The sequence below is a fragment of the Bactrocera dorsalis genome, chromosome 2 (assembly GCF_023373825.1).
Source record: "Bactrocera dorsalis isolate Fly_Bdor chromosome 2, ASM2337382v1, whole genome shotgun sequence".
In the NCBI taxonomy this organism is placed as follows: Eukaryota; Metazoa; Arthropoda; class Insecta; order Diptera; family Tephritidae; genus Bactrocera; species Bactrocera dorsalis.
In genome coordinates, this window is record NC_064304.1 from 7,045,222 (window position 1) to 7,065,855 (window position 20,634).

Sequence of the window (20,634 nt, forward strand, 5' to 3'; positions counted from 1 at the left end):
GAGCAACGCTTGCAAATCATTGAATTTTATTACCAAAATCAGTGTTCGGTTCGAAATGTGTTTATCGACAAATTTTGTTCAGCGATGAGGCTCATTTCTGGTTGAATGGCTACGTATAAGCAAAATATGCATCACCCTTTAGTTTGTTCGCTTTTCATAAGCTGTAAAAGTTACCCGACATTTATGGCTGATTTGAAAGGCTAATAAATATTTTATATTTTTACAAAAAGCGACAATTCTTTCGTTTTTATGTCATGAATTAACTAATGTCATTTTTAAGATACAATGTATGTTCCTGTAAATTTAATATGACGAGAAACGTAAGTTAGATTCTTTACCATTCTTAGCGATCCTAAGAAGTGTGTATAGTTTCATTCATTCATTCATGAGAAAACATCGATGAGTTAAATTAATACTCGTATTTCTGGACGTTCAAACCTCAATTTCGGGAAATAAATAATGTCATTATATGACGTAGTTCTTTATTTTGCTGAATGAGTTAAGATTTGAAGTTAATTCATGAAGAAGATACATAGATAACACGGTCAAGAGTTTTCGTTATATGTTAGATATTTTTGTGACTTCCGCTTATCTACCCATAAACCGGCTGAAGTGGATTTTATGAAGTGGATATAATGTATAATTATGAGCAATTGGAACTCCTCTCTACTAGCGAAGACAAATTGGAGTGTGACGCTTTTAACAAGCTCCATTATCCTAATGATCTAACTAAGGTTGGGAAAACCGTGTTTCTAAAGGTTACGTTTTCTTTCTAATAAAGCAATGGTTTTATACGTTGTAACGCTTTTTGCATTTTATGTAGAGACCTTTTAGGACCCAAACTTACTTTGTTGTCATCTCAACTATAGCGTTTGTCTGAAAAATTCCGCAATGGAAAAAGTAATTTAACAACGACAACGAAATTTTGTGTTTCCAATGGGATCACGTCTACGGAATCTTTGAAAAAGTTGCTAAAGTGTTTTGGGGTGTCTACATTATAATGAACAAAAGTATCTGAGTTGTTTAAAGCATTCCGTGTAGGTCATAAATCCATCAAAAACTCCTCTCATGCCAAATTTTCAAGCACTTCTCTTAATGACGATAACAAAGATACCTCGCGTTGCCATCACAAAGAGTCAGAACATGTCTTATAGATTGACTCAGAATATTTTTGTTAATGTTAATGTTATTAAGCGTGTCAACGTAAGACTCGAACCAAAAGACCAGAATCTTTCGCAAAACCGACACGGAGTCGAGGTCGCAAGAGAGATGCTTGGCAACTTAGCTGAGATCCTCCAACATTCATCCAAAGTAGCATTAAAGTGACAAGACGAAACCGTCCAATATTCTAGCCAATAGACGAAACCGAAAAAAAAAAAATATTTTTAAGACGATAATAAGGACTTGGACTGAAATATGAGAAAATTTAGTTTTTTTTCATCAGTCTGGGCCATATTTGATCAAATGTTAATATTTAGACAAGAATTGCGAACAGATCGAACACTTGCTAAAAATGGATTGGTAGGAAAACAAGGAAAGACGTAAACCTCGGCTGCATTGTTCAGTTTGTATGGCAGCTACATATATCCTATATTAGTCCGATCTGTACAATATCTTTGAAGATTTCTGGCTTGCCTTGAATAATTATCTATTCCACATCTCATTTCCATATAAGAACCTAATTTTTATCGTTCAGTATCCATGACAGCTATATGCAATAGTGATCCGATATTGACAGTTCCGACAAATTAGCAGCTTTTTCGGGAGAAAGGAACATATGCACGATTTCGATATAATAAATACTGAAGAAATGGTTCTAGTATATACAGACAGACAGACGGACATAGCCAAATCGACTCAGCTCTATACGCTAATCATTTAGATATATATTTTATAGGGTTCTTCTGGGCGTTACAAACGTCGTGACGAACTTAATATATCATGTTAAGGTTATACAAATGTGTGGCTTTACATTGCAAAACAAATATTCCAATCTGTTAGGTTCTCCCAGCGAAACCCAACCGACCCAATAAGTTTTTGCAAATAGCCAATTGTCGATCTGTAAGCGTCTGATGGTTCAGTATTTAAGAGTTTTTAGTATCACAAGGGATCGGCGTTATAAACTGCCCAAGTGAGATTCTTCTTAGGATCAACCTCTTAACCTAACTTAACTTTTTGTAAATCGTGTTTGCCCGCATATAATCGGTACAATAAATTGTCAGCAAACGTTTTTTGAAATTTCAGCACCATACATAGCAATACTTTCAACAAATACCAGATACACACGAACATCAGTTAATTTATGCCAATATCATTTTCCCACGATTTCACAAAAAAACGCCTCTCATGACTTTTTTATGTTTCAAACCACTTTATTAATAATTAATGACACATATATTTTATTTAAATTAACCAGATAATAATGTGCAGCTAACACACACACACATACATACATGCATATATGTATATGTATATCGTATTTCTCTACGCCCCATAGATAGCCATTTATTTAGCTCAACATTTCATTTGAATATTTAATAGTGGGAAAATTCCAACGAGACGCAGGTGACGTTGAAAAATGTTGACTTTGAATTGTCGGGACAATTCTTCTGCGAGGTTTCAACGGACGCGCCTATCTACACCGAGGCGTCGGTGGATGAATTATTATCAGTATTCTGTAAGTGCAGGCGGCGAATGAAATAAAATATGCTTATTATTTGTTTGTTTGTATGTATTTGTGTGTCACATTACACTTTCAGTGCCGCAAACTGGACCGCCCATAATAAAATTCCGGAAGCGAATGCCATTTGTCATCGGCGAAAAGTTATTTGCTTTGTGCAACACGACACGCGCATTCCCAGCACCGCACATCACGTGGCTCATCAATGGCAAGAAGGTGAGTGGACAGTTTATCAAATGACTTTTTGTTGCCGCTTGATCGCAATGATGTTGATTGGCTTATTATTTGGCAGTTACATTAGCGTACAAAATATTGCAATTATCAATGATGACTTATTGGTGGAGAGAAGTTTTCATAGATTAGGACAGCCAAAGCATTAAATAGCTATTAGTCAGTGTTGCCACGTGGAAAATTCGCAAATTGGAGTTTAAAAGTTTGCTGACCCTTTTAATTGAGACTAATTCCCCAATTAAGATATTTGTAACTTTTATCTATAAACGTTTATAATCAGATCCTTCAGTTCTGAACGGATCTCAAATAACCGCATAATGTACAGTTAACTATATTTTCAATCCTTTCCACTTACTAAGATGGAAAGTGGTTGTCATATTCAGCTTCTTCATTCTCCAAATTAGCTTACAGTTTTTTTTTTAATTTGTTATTTTCGTCAGTTTGTGATATATCTAACATATGTACATACATATATACATATGGTATATCATTCCCACATTTACTTCCAGGTTGAGGATAAGTATGTGCGCACGCATCACGCCTACTCAATGACCAATAAAGGTCATCGACGAACGCAGCAACAACAACAAATACAACAACAATTGTTGCAACAAAAATACTATCAACAACAATACTACAATCAGCATCAGCAACAAGAATACCACGTACCATATTTGATCGACCGATATGACAAGAGCTTACGCAGGAGCGGCGGGCGACCGGGTGAGTTAGAAAAAATCGAAAATTAAATATTGAATGCTTAAAGAAATAAGCATTTGATTTGGTATTTTTCTACAATGAAATGAATTTTAACGAATAAGTTTGCTAAAACTGATGAAAATGTAATCGAAAATCAAATGAAATCATTTAAACTATCGATATATACATTTTTTTATATATTTCCAAATAAAGGAATACAAAAGGGAATGAATGAATTAAATAATAACCCATTTATCACTTTCTTACTTGAATTTTTTTAGAAAAAAGTACAAAAATCTCTAAAAACTTAAACGAAAGTTAAAAGAATTGCCATACACTCGGCCTTAAATCAATAATTTCTTTAAAAAATATAGAAATAAAATATAAAGGATAACCAAAATCAATACGAATAATCCATAGACTAAGCGATTAACTATAGATATTTATAACTCTTTACACCAATTATATCACAGCTTCAACTTGAAAAAATTTTCCACTGCTCTGGCCTAGAGTTGCCTCCTTTGTCGACTCAAATAAGCAATCTGATTTGTTGATTCGTCAATTCCGAGCATTACCAGTGGTCATTCCGTCTAATATGATGAAATGTGCGAATTTTTATGACTACAAATAAACCGACAAACACTTGAATGACGAATAAAATGTTTGGATATAAGTTTATGGGTGTCTCCATACAAGTTTTCATTGCCAATGAAATAGCACAATCGAGCATCTGCTGGTACCTGCTTTGATTCCAGCTCTTCCATTACTCCCTATGACATTCAGCTGCCTTATGAGCACGAGTGGGCTGAGCGTGGGTGCTGGAAGTACAGCAGAGGCTTAGAAAGATGTGCAACAAATGTAAATAATAAATGTGTATGTTTGTGCAGGTGGTTGAGTTTGTTGGCAGATTTATACTCAAAGGTGAATTATTTTTCTGAAATTATATGTCCTTGTCGTAAACGGTGAAAGAGGCTTACGGGATGTCAGGAAATATAATAAAATTCTTAGTAAAAGTGAAGGTAATAATAATGCAGTAATAACCCGTATTTGCCATGAGCCTTCAAATTTTTTATGTGCACGTAATATTTTAATGGAGCTATGTAGGCAATGAATTTGAGTGCCCAGTGAGAAATTGAGCGATTTATAGTGTGTTTTTTTAAATAATAGCAAAACAAGAGACAACGTCAACTTCGTTAATACCGAAGCACAAATGGCCTGCACGAATAAAAATAATCCATAATAGAAATAATTTTTTATCGGTTACTTTATAGGTTAGCTATTTGCTACAATACTCTGATATGAAACATTTGTTCGAAGATTAAAGCTTTGTCTTGATTTATAAATTTCATCAAATATTTTGAAGATATCTTACCAAATAAAGATGTTTTCCAAATAAGAATGAGATTTTGATCGTTGAATTTGTATAGCAACTGTATGGGTCAGTGATTCGATATCGGCGATTCCGACAAATGAGCAACTTCTTATACAGAAATTGGCGTGTTTCAAATGTAAAATTAAGGACTAATTTGCATATATTCAGACGGACAAACAGACGGATATCGCTAAATCGACTCAGCTCCTCATGCGTCTGATTTACATATACATATGTATATTTCATAGATCTTCCGACGTTCCCCTCTAGCTGTTACAAACTTTCTAGTAAACTTAATATACTCTGTTCAGTGTTAACTTCATTAAAAAAATTGATGCAATTTCCTACTGGGTTCTTATAAAATTAGCCAGCGGTTTAGCTCTAAGAGTCCCTCCGTAAAGAGATATAAGAAACTTTATTAATTAGATTAACTGCGCATATGCACGTATTTAATTATGCTAACCTGCTAGTTTCCCTTTGATTAATTATAATGTTTATTTCTCTTTCGCTCCTCTACTGCGCTACAGACGATTTCACTTCGCACAGCTCATACCATCATGATGGTCATCATCATTCTGCGAACATTTACAATAATCCCTTCAGCTCCTTGGCCAACATGCACGAAGTTTATGATAACCATGAGATACATCAGCGGAACTACGACAATAAACCGAGGGAATCGAAGAAGCATAGGTAAGTGCAAGCCAAGAAGTTAGTAAAGCACGTTAATATGGCACAAAGGTGGATGAAATGTGCGCATAATGCAAATGAGGAACTAAAAGTGTATAATTTAAGGATATTCATGCCGTAAATATTTTTAAACATATCTTAAATGGCGTACAAAAAATTATTTCCGTGCAAAACAGCATTTCTGTGAAAATTTTCAATTCATCTGCTGCACCAGTGTGGGTTTAAGGGCATATCCCTTTTAGCAATTTTATGCAGAATCTTCAACTAATTGCTGTTCTCGTCAGCAGTGAATCGTTTGCAGTCAATTTATGTTCGGGATTTTGATTTATGAACGCGGAAATTAAAAACTTAACTTCTTAAGCGCAAAGTCAAAATTCCCTTTATATGCTTTTGAAAAGGGGAAGGCGTTTGGAACTGTTCATGCAGAAAATTACTAATTTCCCTAACCCTCTTACAAGTATATAGCACATACATGCATATGTCGGGCTAGTTGCGTTACCCTTTGACTGGCTGCACCTGTACATATATTCACTTATATGTGTATAGGTAACCCATACATGCTTTCAGCAATGTATGTTTGTGTGTGCCTCACTTTTGAACAACAACTTCGCTTGGGCGCCGCAATATCGAGGTAAATTTCAAAAGTTTTCACCTGGAACAAATGCGCTCATGTGCATGTGTTGGTGTGTGTGTGTGTGTGTATGAGTGATAGTGTACGCATACGTTTCTGACGTCGGCAACAAGAAATAGCAGCACACTGGAGCAATTGGGAATATTTTAGAAATGAAGGGTTTTGCTGCATTATGGAATCTCAATCAGTTCTATTGGTTGTAGCTTCGAGGTACTGCATAAGCAGGTGAAAAAATTATATAATATGTATACCTAAAGGAAATTGTTTAGAAAATCTTTACTTTGGAGAAGTTAATAATAAAGAAAATAAAAGTCAAAGACACAGTATTCCAAAAAGTTGTTAATTTAATTAAGTTATGCTATAGAGTTGCCAACTTTTTAGCATAATAAGTTTTGGTAAGGTGATTTTAGTTTAGAAAAATTTCGGAAAGGACTTGCCATCTGAAAAAAAGTAATACCGAAAATTATGTGTCAAACATAAAGCGAGTAAGATAGCCCTTGAAGACCTTTGGATCCATGTTTTCAAAGAGGGAACACATCGCTTCACTAGCACCAAGTAGTTTATTGGACTTTATCAATATGCTGTGGCTAGGTGAGTAAGAGAGGGCTCAATAGTCTCAAGGTCGCGGGCATTCTTTGTCTATTTATCTAATCTATCTAAGAAAACTTTGAAAATAGCATTCGGAAAGTTTTTAATTTGAGCATATTTTGCACCAGAGTAGCCAGCTGCTGCAAGTAATAATATATTGGGTAGTCTAAAAAGTCTTTTCGTATTGAAAAAAAAGTTATAGCTGTTCAAAAATGAGTGAAAATAATAAAGAAATTCGCTGTATTTTGAAATTTTTGTATAAAAAAGGGAACGATTCCATGAACTTTGCGAAGTTTACGGAGACGGTGCTGTATCAGTTCGTGTACGATAGTTATGGTTCGCTCACTTCCGTTCTGGAAATTTCGATGTGAAAGATACACCTCGCTCTGATCGGCCTATCGTTGAAAAAGTCGATGAAATTATAGAAAAGATTGACCAAGATAGTCGCATAAGCAGCCATGACATCACTAAGGAACTTAACATTCATCATCAAACGATTTTGAACCATTTAAAAAAGGCTACCACATGAATTGTCTATGAAAAATGTAAAGGACTGAATTAACATCTGCGATTCTTTGCTGAAACGAAATGAAGTCGAACCATTTCTGAAGCGAATGGTAACAAGAGACGAAAGGTGGATCAAATACCACAATAATGTGCGAAAAAGATCATGATCCAAGCGTGGCGAGGCTCAACAAATGATCGCAAAGTCAAGACTGACGCCTCGAAAGATTATGCTGAGTGTTTGGTGGGATTGGAAAGGAATCAACCACTATTAGCTGCTGCAGCCTTGTTGAACTATTGATTCTACATTTTACAGTCAACAACTGATGAGAATGAAGCAATCAATCGAAAAAAGACCAGACCTGGTCAACAGAAAGCGCTTCGTCTTTCATTAGGACAACGATAGACCACACACAGCTTTGAGGACTCGGCAAAAAGTGAAAGCGCTTGGCTGGAAAGTTTTAATGCATCCAGCATATAGCCCTGACCTTGCACCATCGGACTACCTATTGTTTCGGCGAATGCAGAATACCCTTAATGGAGTAAAGTTGGTTTCAAAAGAAGCCTGTAAAAATTACTTCTCGCAGTTTTTCGCCGAGAAAGAAGTAAAGTTTTACACTGATCGAATAATGTCTCTAGCGGAAGAATGACAAAAAGTGGACGACCAAAATGATACATATTTGGTTCATTACAGTTCATAAAAAAAAAAATAAGTTGAAATTTGAGTAGAAATAGTTTTTCGCCTATAAATATAAATGAGTCTGTCAGAAATATTTAAAAAGCTCTCTGAATTAATTAATCTGATTAAAATTTGGTTGAAAATCACGCACCGAAACACGGTAGCTCACCAATAAATGTATTCACCGAGCCACCGGCATGCATAGACACTCTCCGCTGATTGCTCTTCCCCAACTTTGCGGCATGTGTGTGCTCATCGCAGGGAAGTTGCCATAGATGTGTGACCCGAGCTTGGCGTCTATATTGGATATGCTTATGCATGTAAATGTGTATATACGCATATACATACATATATATACTTGTGCATAGTTCGTTGTTGTAGGTGCTGCAGGGGTCGTGTGTTTTAGTTTTCGGTTTTTGGCTGCTGGTTCTTCGCACGATTGGATGTGAGACGTAAATTAATGCCATAAATTATTTACACCCACCTGCGATATTAAAAATCAACGGAAAACTTTTCCAATATCTACAAGTATTCGCTTCAGCTAACTTCAAATTCGGGCTGGAATGTGGAGAATTGGTGCATAGCATGCCTCCACCTCCATCATGCCGCCTTTGTTCACGGTGTGGCGTGGTGTAGACATTTCTGTAGCGGTGTGGTTGAACTTCTGCTTGTGTATATGGCAGTTATTTATGGTATTGCATACCTGTATGTATCTATATATGTATATTAACCTTTGAGCATATACATATATTCGCACACATTGTCTACCTCCGTTATTTACTATTCATACCGCAGCCGATATAATGCGGTTCAGGGTTATGCACCACAAAGTGAATGTTGTAGAAGACGCACCCATCTGTTATTTGACCTTGCGAATTGTATTATATTATATTTGAAAAAATTTACTCATTTAAGTACAATTGGCCATTTGGGTGTTTTGCGTAATGTTAATGCAAAAGCTTGCTTTTTTGTTGGTATAAGATTACTCATTCGATTAAGTAGAAAGAAAGAATTTAAAAATATAACTTCTCACATATTGGGTTTTGGTAAAAATTTTACGTAGAGTTAAGCATATAGCAAAGCCCCATCTGATACAATAGATACAGATTTCAGATCTTTTAGGTTTTGGCTCATCACTGGACACTGTTATAGTTCATCAGCGGCCTACGAAACATTTGCCAGGAATCGATGATTCAGCTATCCAAATCGCATGCTAAAACTGGATCGCATGCCTTCTTACTAGAATCACCACATAGATGCTTTTGACCCCTAAAGCATCACCTCTTTTTAACCAATCGACGATTTAATATCGATCAGATTATTTCTATGATACCTTGATTTCTGCTGATTTTTGCCAAATACATATTCAATATTCAACTCGGCGATGAATTGCATGTCGAGCTGTTCAAATACGGCGGCGAAGAACAGATAAGGAGCGTGCTTTGTAGAATATGGTCGGACGAAAGCATGCCCAAGATTAGAATTTAAGTGTGCTCAGCCCAATCTACAAAATCCGCCAACTTTCGTAGGATAAGCATCCTCAACATCACATATAAGGTTCTATCGAGCTTACAGTGTTAAAGATTAAAGCCCACCGTCAACAAACTGTTTAGACCTTATCAGTGTGGTTTTAGGCCAGGAAAATCAATAACTAACTAAATATTCACCAAGCCCTCTTGGAAAAGATCCGTGAAAGGAGGATCGACACCCACCACCTCTTCGTTTATTTCAAAGCTTATTTTCTTCGCTTATCTTGAAACTAGCATTAACACCGACAACAAGGTCGGCCTCAAAATTCAACGCAGAAAAACTCTTGCCAACAGGTGCTGTTTCGAACTGAGAAGGCGATTGAGAAGTAAAGTCCTCTCTCGACCAACAAAGACCAAACTGTAAACGTCACTCATTATTCCCGTCCTGCTATATCGTGTAGAGGCATGGACGAAGACGACATCTGATGAGTCGACGTTACGAGTTTTCGAGAGAAAGGTTCTGCGGAACATTTATGGTCCGTTGCATATTGGCAATGGCGAGTATCGCATTCGATGGAACGATGAGCTGTGCGAGATTTACGACGGCATTGACATACAAGCAGTTCAGCGAATTAAGAGGCAGCGGCTAAACTGACTTTCCGAATCTCTCTCTATCCCTCTATACATTCTCTGATTTATTTTGGGAGCTGTCTGAAAGTATTCGAAAAGAGAACTATGCAGCTCAGATTTGTAAATCATAATTGAAAAGAGAAAAAGAAAAGTCGTTGTCAACTTATCATAAACTTTTGCGATACATCATAAAAAAGGCACTTTAAGCGTGAATAAAATATTGAACTATGTGGAACGACCTCTAAAAAAAGCTACTGCCATTCCCTCTACAAGACATTCGAATCTTAATGGATTATAAAAATCTTGCTTTACAGTTTGCTTTATACAAGTATATACGTACAATCATGGGTGGCAAAAGATTCGCACTCCACTAACAAACGATTTGCAACCCTGCCTTTACTGACCTTGGATTTTGTTCTCCATTAAGTAGACACCTTATGTATTTCAAAAGCATTTGCTTTTATAACGGTACAATATCATATGTTGCAAAGCAAAATGAGCAATATAAAATTTTAAGTCCGGCGGTCAGCAGTACATTAGCCCTAGCCAAGGGCCCAACGGCAAATGACTAATATTGAGAAATCACTGACCACTATTAGTGACCCTCATAGGCTGGTAGATTTGTTTGTGTACAAATACACAGTCATTTGCACACATTTTGGCACGCAAATGGTGCGTGACATTGCGAACGTTTTGTGCCCCAAAAAGCTGTAAATTCTTACGAACCGGCACATGCATTATATGCGCCCATATAATGTACTCGTACAGGTTCGTGTGCCTGTCGGTATGGTAGAATTATTCGCATTCGCATTTCGGTCTCGATATGGTAATGTCGGTTTGCCAATCTGATGAAGTAACGCCAATGAAACGCTTCAACTCAGCTACAAGCGAAGCAGAAAAGTGTAATAAAATGTAGCAATTAAAAGCCAGACGATTAACCGGGCACTAAATTAAAGTGACCCTTGCCTAGGGGTCTAAATATGTACTGCATATTAGGTTGGGATTTCGCTTTGCAAAGCATACCTTGGTTTGGTTGTATATACATATGTATGTGCGCGTGTAGCTAATGCTTATCGAGGAAAGGATGTTCTTTTGTTGTAAAATTATTACGGTAACAAGTGGCACGCGATTTCCGAAGTATAATTTGTTAGCAACAAATTTCCTTGTAGTGGAAATTTTTTACAAAACGAGACTAATAATAGAAATTATATTGATTTAAGGATTTCAGTGGCTTACTTGCTTTGATTTGTTTGAGCTTTATTCAGATCCCTTACTTAACCAATTAGCCTAAATTGGCGCTAGAAGTTTCAACCGAAAGAAGTAGAAAGAGATGCTAAAATGGTTGTATAAAGTTGCTTTTAACCTATAGTCTCCACCAAATCTCAAATTTACCATGGTTCATTTTATAAAATATTAACATGGAACAATTAGACCTTATTTAAAACTATGAAATTTACTTACTCTATCTCCCTCAAGAACTTTCTTAATCCTTATCACATCTCCTTTTGAATTTGAAACAATGACTTCAGCGCTATCTAGCGGAGCTTTACAAAGTTTCGAATTCGTACATACTTGATTATATGAGTCTGTAGTCTACTTGCATTCTTACACTTTATTTTGCGCGTTCCGTGATCTAATTGTCAAACGAGGAAAAGTAGTATACTTGTCTTAAATAAATTTAGGCGTCCAAGTCAAATGTGATATGTGTTCTAATAAGAATTTGCTGTCATCCGTGAAAAATTTAGAGGTCTTCCTTTTATCAACCGCAAAAATGCTCTCAGGCGACTTTTAGCGAAGGCTGACGTATTTTTCTAATCATCCCTTTATGTTGAACTGCTTTACATGTATCTCTAGAAGTAGGTGAATGGGTAATACAACGACCATTGGTAATGAGGAACCTGGCGGTAGGTATTAAACGCTAGGGGTACAGACCCCCGAATTTAAAGCTCAACATGGAGGCCAAAAAAAGGAACGAAACGGACTGGGATATCAGTCCAAACTTCGATGGGAGATGAGGCTGCTACCTTCAGCGGTCACAGCGATCTTAGGAGCAGGTTGCAGTGGTTGAAGTATTGCTGCCAAACCAGCTTTACATCGCGCAGGTCCCATAGTACATGAAGACTCAGACCACACTGGAGGTGGTAGCGACAATGAGGTCACAGAGTCTGTTAAAATCTGCGTCAAGCGCAGGCACCCTAAAGCATGACTACTGCTCTAGGACCTAGGAACTGAACTCCATCTGGTAACGAAAAGGATCAAAACTGGTCTATGCTTGGCTTATTGGCTTACCAGTTTAACCTAACCTAACCTTTAGAAACCTAACATCACTGTTTTAAGACTGGTATTCTATTAATGTGATATTAAATGATCAATAAAGACGAGGAGTCAAGTTAATTGTCATCAGAAGTTTCATCGTATGCTAAGTTTGTGGCCTTATGGATCTTAGTCCACTCTGATTTTGAAGTGGCTGAGCTAGACTGTATCAATATTTAAATCAGTAACCGAGTAACGTCTTCATATTTGAAATTGAACTGATTATCAGATAAATACTTATCGATTTAATTTGACCAATATATATAATTAAATTTTCTTCGATATACCAGTAGATTTCTTATCGTTCATTCGAGACTCGAAAAAATACTAACAAAAAGGATTCGGCAGAATTTTAAAGACTGCCAATACGATTAAGCATGTAATATAAAGAATTCAGTTGGGCCTACCTTAACTTATCGTAGAAAAATAACGGTTAGATGGAAGTACGCAACGCTTTAAATGCACCAAATATCTTCTAAGTCTTTTAACGAAAATACTTAAAATTCACTCTACACACACACCACAACTTGAGAGGTACATATAAAAGTTACGAAAAATGTTTCACTTTATCTTGTTGTAAAAACAATGAAATTCATTTTCTTATACCTACTTAAACAACTACAACAATAGTTCTAACAACAGCAACAAAAAAAAAATACTCAAGAGCAATTACTTACAATTCGTTGCTCTCTTGGTCAAGCATGCATTCGAGCACTTTTGAGCTTCCTGTTGCGCGCCGCTGTTACCGCCAAGCACGTGAATCGCTGACCAGCGAAGTGTGAAGCCCGCCGACAAGGGCACTGAATACAATTGCTGTCCTTAACACATAACCTGTGTGCCGTTGGGCGTAAAGCGTTTCCTTGGTTAGGTGCTAAGGCTCGGGCAGTTAGGCGGCTTGATTGAATGAATAGGTGAGCTGTTGGGTCGTGGGGTCGGGACCTGCGGTTGCTTTTGTTTTAACACCTGCAAAACATTTGCGCAGACTTGCCGTCGATAAAAAGGTTTACTTAGAAGAGAAAACCAACTGTGTGAGCAATTGTTGAACAAGTCTTTCTAGGAGGAAGTGTCGGCTTTTTTACATAGGTGCGTGTGTGTGGGTTTTTTTTGTTGGTTTGGCAATGAACCTAGTGAGCAATAGAAGACTGTATGAGTCGCACTTCGAGACAAAAGGAGAAAATATTCTTTGAGGTGGTTTTGGAGTTGTGTAGGTTAACGACTGATGACATATTATAGGTCAGACCGCTTCTGTTTCGACCGAAGTCTGAAATTTGTGCGAGGACAGCATGATTTATTTAAAAATTTGCATATTTCGGATGAACTAAGTGATTCTCGCTTAAGTAAGTAGAATAGCTTATCGAGATTTTGAAATTTCAAGACCAGTTTTTTTTGAGAATTATCAACTAGTAAGTAACAGTCTTTCGAGAGGATGGAGTCATCTGTAAAAGTTCACGCAAGTGAGGAAAGTGCTCTGAGCGCCATTAACTTGGCAGTGGCCAGAAACGATTCTTTTACACATAGCTCAAGCAGCTCACGACTTCCGGTCCCAGTCCAAGCATCGTCTGGGTAGCCAAAGTACATTCATTTGAAGGCGAGCTAAAGTGAGAAGGCGAAAGACTCCTCCCCATAATAGTGGGCTGGGTTTCGGACCGCTTCGTTAAAGGAAGAAAACTGCTTTGCTTTTGAAAAATCGGATATAACCGCGTGAGGTGTCTAAGCCAACAAAAAATAGTCTTTCGAGCCTCAAAGTCAACATAAACCAGCCTATCACTGGTGGCTTTGCATTGTAAGAGTTAGAGTCCTTGAGATTTGGAATTTATCTGAAATAGATGGAGCCCCGTGGTCTTATTAAAAATTGTTTTCTATACTTGACATCATATAGAGACCTCTCCAATATCCCTTGATTATGTCGGGAACATTGAACTGCGTTACAAGTTCAAAGCACAGTTTCCTTTTATCAAGTCCCGTGAGCGACTCTCACTAACTGAACCGCTCTCGCGCTTGTTAGATCTAATTGAATATTTCAATATTCTTCTCTTCATTAATGTTTGGCTTATTGGGTTATCAGTCGAATGTAGCCACGTGTGTTCGCCCTTTATGAGCACTACTTTGCTGTGCAGCTCCGACCAGCACCTACCAAGGACTAAAATAGCAAACCGAAAATCAACTGCAAAAAGCCATCGAGCAAGAAAAGCAGACACGCACACAGCACCACCGCGCCACCGCATTAAAACGTGGCGGCGATAAAAATGCAACAGGAAGCGTCTGCACGCTGCACAATCATAAATTGTGCAACAACGTGTAAAGTACTTTTTGACCGCTTCAAAATAAAGACAAAACGCTAAAACAAGTGGGGGAGAAGAGCAAAAAAACCGGCAGCAACAACAAAAACAGCAACAGTTGCAGCGCAGTTTAGTAACACTCAGCATTATGCATTGACTTTCGTTGCACGCAGCTTCCCGTTTTTAACACGCCTCGCCACACGTGGCACGTACGCGTCGCCGCCTTCACCGCTTTGGTTTAAAGCGCGCTGACCATAAAAAGTTGTGCATTTGAGTTTGCAAATAAATTGGGTTATACTTGAGCTTTATGTATTTAAAGCTTATCTATTGAACTCATGCACACACACACACCCAAACGCGCACTTACTTAAACTTATTGCCGCTTATTTCACTTGGCTTGTGGCAAAGCGCTTTTTCATACAATTTATATCCTCTAATCATATACTATATAATGTATGCGCTTCACGCATTTAAATACATACATACATACATCTGCTAGTTTACTAATTTATTTTCGGTCGTAAATTCACGAAGCGCCGGCTTGTCTGGTTCACACACCTCAACTTGCTGCCCCAAACTGCCGCTATTAATTGACACTTTTACAAATTAATAGCTTTCACACACCCACCTTTTATCGCCGCACACACTTTGTTGTTGCTGGCGATTGTTGTTGTTGTTTGGCTTTCTGTCGATGTTTTGCCGAAGCCATAAGTGGATTAGTTGGCAGCTTGTTTTTGTGCATAGTAATGTTTTTCTTGCGACAGCCAGCCCGCATTAGCTGCAAAGCAAAAAAATATATCCAAATGACAGTATTCAGACAGGTTAATCCTGTGAGCTGGTGAGCGAAAGCTTGACAGGCAGCATAACTTTTTAATTCCATATATGGAAGCGTGAATGTGTATATTTTAATACTGGCGATAAAGGGTGCTTTTTTAGTAAGTAGTATGGTTTTTAAGAAGATATAAAACGTATATAATTTAATATTAAGACCAAGAATTCAACATTTGTATAAATACAAGAGTTTGCCATTATATTTTGCAAATGATTTCGGGCAAGTGACCGCCGGGGCTGGATCGAATAAATTACAGCGGAGAGGCCCAATTTTGCGACCATTCGCTGAATATTCTCTCTCAAAACATCCGTAGTCTCAAACTTATTTGCGTAGAGCAGCGACTTCACATAAATTTAAAAAAAATAGTCCAGCGGCGTTAAAATACACGATCTTGTAGGCCATTCCACAGGCCCACGACGCAAGATAATGCGTTTACCAATAATTTCCTTCAATAAAATGTTGATTGATTCGTTGGCTGTATGGCGTCGTCTTGTTGGAACCACAGGTCATCCATATTAACATCCGCCAATTCAGTCACGAAAAAGTCATTAATCATGGCTCTGCAGTGTACACCATTTACTGGTACATTATGGTCGGCTTCATTTATGAAGATATATGGATCGGGAATCATTGATCTGCCCATAGGGAATTCTGAACAATGACTTTTTGAGGATGTAACGGCTGCTCAACATTGGCTTATAGATTATCATCACTCCAAATGCGGCAATTTTTGTAATGAACATGCCCATTCAACCAAAAGTGAGCTTCATCGCTGAACAAAATATTCTTGTGAAAATCGGGATCATTAGTTATCTCATTTGCGGCCCATTCACCGAATGTGCGACGGCTTGTTAGTCGTCCGGCTTTAATTTTTGATTGATTTATGATGATGCGCGTTATTTACTAGAGTAAACATGGTGTGAAACTGATCCCTGATTCTTCGAATTACCAACCCTGTAGGGTTGTTATGTTATGTCGATCGAACAGTGGACATAGCTCGCGGTGGTTCGGCCGTACTAAATCATTATTTTGGTTTTAAATTTGCAAGATTTGCAAACGTTGTTTCACTGTGAATCTGTTCATTATGAATGGCACATCAAACTGAGTATAAATTAAGTACCAACCCCGAAAAAGGTACTGCCTCATTGTAAAGCACACTTCTAAAAAGCACCCGTTATACAAATGAATATATATAATTATTTATTTGTGTATAGGGATGTGGGGAAGGTTGATTTCGCAAGTTTATTAAGTCTAGTTGCTTCCATCCATACATTATTTGCCTTAATTGGACTGTAGAGCGCTGGTTGAAGTTACAAAAGGTCTCATCAATTTTAAATGTTTTCTATCTCAAATATATCTGAAAGCTAACTTAAAAATATGGTATAGCCTAGAAAACTTTATCTTAAAAAGCAACATTTTACTCACTGTGTGTTTGAATGCCTTAATTATATTGATCCACTGCCATGCTTCATCGCCTTTTCTGAAATCACTTCAACCAAAAAAAAACTTTCGAGCTGAGCCAATGTTCCAGTGCAATCAGTTTATTTCTTCAGCTCATTATAATACGTTGGACAAAAATTTAAAACTATCATTGAAATCAATGAATAAGCGGTACATTGTATATCATCTGATCAATTTTGACCCGGACTGAGAAAAAAAAAAACTATATTTTCGCATATTTCAATACATATGCTTATTATTTCCATGCTTATGTTATTAGCCTCTATTAGGATGGCCTACAGTGTCCGCGCACAGTTTATACGGACCAGTCAGTGCCAAATTTGATCAGATGCTATGGCATTGTGACGAAATAAGTACAGGTAGTGGAAGGTATCTAAAAATAGTTATATTTGAAGAATAGAGTTTTCGGCCACTGGTTGACTTTATATGATATAGCTCATACCTCTCAGTTAAGATACAGTAATATATTATATATAAGTTTTTACCAATCGCTCCGTGAAAATAAGCCACACTTGACAGCAAATTTTCAAAATTGTCAACATAATTTTGATTTTTGACCTGCTTTGACGTAGTTCTTAAGGTTTCGGCTCGTCCTCGCCACGATATTCGGCCGATCTATCGTATGTTTCCGGGTCATAAGCAGAGATTAAATACTCATCGGTAGTAATAATATGGTAGTCAGAAGACATTGTTTACAGACGTTAACATGACGCGGTTTTTCGAAAAAATTAAGTGATTTGGAACCAATCGTACTTTAACTCTATTTTCGTTCGAAATTTAAACTAAAAAGTCTTACTATTTTTGCACACAGTATAACCCTTGTCTAACTTAAATCAAATATTGCTACCCGTCTAGTTGTTAACAACCACGTAGTAGCTGCCTTCTAAATTTCATTAATTTGTCAACCGACTTTTTTGATCCACTTTACCTCGTTTCAGCGCGCGAATCACTTAGCAAGCAATGAATATTCAGATTTTTGAAGATGCTCACCTCACTTTAGTTGTGTTGTTGTTTATTTTATTTGTTGGGTGTTTTAGAGTAATTTTCTGTATGCAAATGAAGCTGCGCTTAGATAACAACAACATTTTACACGTGTTCCTCAACATCAAACGTCACTTGACGAAGGTCAGGGTTACGAACGGAATATAAATTATGCGCAGATAAAATATTTAAATGAGACAAAGTTTGTTAAAATTGATTTAAGTTTTTTATTAACTAATTATGTACAAAATAAAACTAGTTGTGCAACACATTCATGAACATTATTATACAATGAGGGTAAGCGGGAGATTTCTCTGACTTAAGCCATTTACTTTGAATGGCCATAACTCCAAATGTACCTTAGAACTTGAGGATAGGCAAGTAGGCGTTGCTTGGTGCCTGTGGCTGGCTGGCGGGAGGAATGTAGGTATTGGCAGGTGCTGCCGGTGGGATGTACGAGTTCGATGGTGCAACTGGGGCGACTGGAGCGGCAGGAGCTTCAGGTGCTACAGGTGCTGCGGGTGGGATGTACGAGTTGGAGGGAGCGACGGGTGCAGCAGGTGCAGCTGGGGAAGCATAGTTATGCACTGGGGCCAAACCACCGTCATGCGACACGGATTTTCCACCCAAATCGTCGTATTGCTGTTGGATGGCATGTTGAGCGTGAGCCGCATCTTCGGGTGTGCGGTACTTAACGAAGTGCACTTCGGGTTTGTTGGTGTTTTGTCTGTTGAGATTCTGCAATTGTTGAGCCAAGCCAGAGATGTCGTTTTGTTTCTGCAACACATAGATGGCGGTTCTCTCTTCACCGGCGTGTTTAGCCAATTGGATGGCAGCTTCTGAGAGTCCATTGTTTTCGGGTCCCTTAATGAAGACGACACGCAAGTTCTTCTTTAACGAGCCAGACAAGTCACCCAGAGACTTATCATCATCGAAGTCAGCTTCTGGTGCGGTGTAGGTGAAGAATTCCTTCTGGAATTCAGGTGCAGCTGGAGCTGGTGCTGCATGACCGGCATCAACTGGTGCGCTCAGTGGGCTACCAAAGTCACCAATTCCCCCACTGCTTACGGGTCCAGCGCCATGACCACCAATGGGTGCACTCAAGAGTGCAGCACCATCACTGCCGTGGGAGCCACCCAAACCGCCAAGCGAACCACCGGCAGATGGGTAATTGTAGCCACCAACATCAGCACGCCCTACGGCGAACAAAGCTAATACCTGGGAAGGGAGAATAGGACAATTTTGTTTAGTGTTTGGTGCTAGGAATAAGTAAGTCCGACAATTCTACTCACAATGAAGGCGCGCATTTTCGATTCCAACGATTGCAAGTGTGATGCTCGACTTGAGAGAGATGAACTGTTTGTGATGTCAGTTGTAGATCTCCGCGGTTATTTTATATCAAAAATGAAGTTCACGTATTTAGTCCACCTACAACAAGAGCTTTCGCGAAGCAATCGAAGCAATAAATTCGTGCAATGCTCAAGTTCACGTCTCGCAATCGGGACGCGAATTTTTGCATATTCATTCAGTCCACTTAACTTGTGATGTCGCTGTCTTGATAAGAGGTACCCGTCGCCACTTAGTATCGACTCATTAAAATTCGTAACAGATTCGCTAAAAACTTTGCAAATTAGTTAGACGATTAATTATTAATGGACAGATGTTGTTATTTTTGTTATCAGTAAAACGCCCAGCTACACGAATCAATTTAAGTAAGTTCAGTCGCGTCTCACAGCTGTGCAATATGAATTCATTTTGCCGGCTCTCGATCATGCGAACGTTTAGGTAGGTAAACAGTCGTAGAGTTCGGTATGTGAATTTGGGAAGACGATCGAATATGCTCTGCTCCGTGTTTTACACCATTTTTTTTGGGTTATCTGCTAACATATATACTAATTTGAATATAAAACAAATACTTCTTTTAGTTTTTTTATTTATATTTGCTTTCTTCATAAACCGCTCTTCGCTTTTCCTGAGAGGATAAAAGCAACTAAAACAAGTAAGGAAGGGCTAAGTTCGGTGTTACCGAACATTTTATACTCTCGCATGATAAGGTGATAATCGAGATTTCATTATCCGACATTTACATATTTTTTTATTTTGGTTCCTAATGTATATATGTATGTACATACTCGTATTATACAGAGAAGGCATCAGATGGATTTCAAAATAGCGTTATATTGGAAGAAGGCGTGGTTGTGAACCGATTTCGCCCATATTTTGTACATGTCATCAGGGTGTTAAAAAAATATTATGAACCGAAATTCACTGAAATCGGTAGAGTAGTTGCTGAGATAAGGGTTTTGGTCCATAAGTGGGCGAAGCCACGCCCATTTTCAATTTTTAAAAAAAGCCTGGGTACAGCTTTCCTCCGCCATTCCTTCCGTAAAATTTAGTGTTTTTGACGTTTTTTGTTAGTCGGTTAATGCACTTTTAGTGATTTTCAACATAACCTTTGTATGGGAGGTGGGCGTGGTTATTATCCGATTTCTTCCATTTTTGAACTGTATATGGAAATGCCGGAAGGAAACGATTCCTTAGAGTTTGGTTGACATAGCTATAGTAGTTTCCGAGATATGTACAAATAACTTAATA

At 37.9% G+C, this 20,634-nt stretch overlaps 2 protein-coding genes across 2 annotated transcripts in view; one reads left to right on the forward strand and one right to left on the reverse strand.

Annotated features, from left to right (window-relative positions):
* Nucleotides 1-20,634, forward strand: part of LOC105222632 (uncharacterized) — a 135,367-nt gene that overhangs the window by 86,561 nt on the left and 28,172 nt on the right. Inside the window, exons 4-7 of the mRNA XM_049447088.1 lie at nucleotides 2,542-2,677; nucleotides 2,760-2,896; nucleotides 3,421-3,634; nucleotides 5,510-5,675. Of these exons, the coding sequence (XP_049303045.1) occupies nucleotides 2,542-2,677; nucleotides 2,760-2,896; nucleotides 3,421-3,634; nucleotides 5,510-5,675 (653 nt within the window). The remainder of the gene's footprint in view (nucleotides 1-2,541; nucleotides 2,678-2,759; nucleotides 2,897-3,420; nucleotides 3,635-5,509; nucleotides 5,676-20,634) is intronic.
* LOC105222627 (uncharacterized) lies at nucleotides 17,731-19,567 on the reverse strand. Its single transcript, XM_011200014.4, has 2 exons — nucleotides 19,332-19,567; nucleotides 17,731-19,257 (listed from the first exon to the last, which is right to left on the reverse strand). The coding sequence occupies exons 1-2, from the start codon at nucleotides 19,344-19,346 to the stop codon at nucleotides 18,400-18,402; spliced, it is 873 nt and encodes a 290-aa protein (XP_011198316.2). The 5' UTR covers nucleotides 19,347-19,567; the 3' UTR covers nucleotides 17,731-18,399.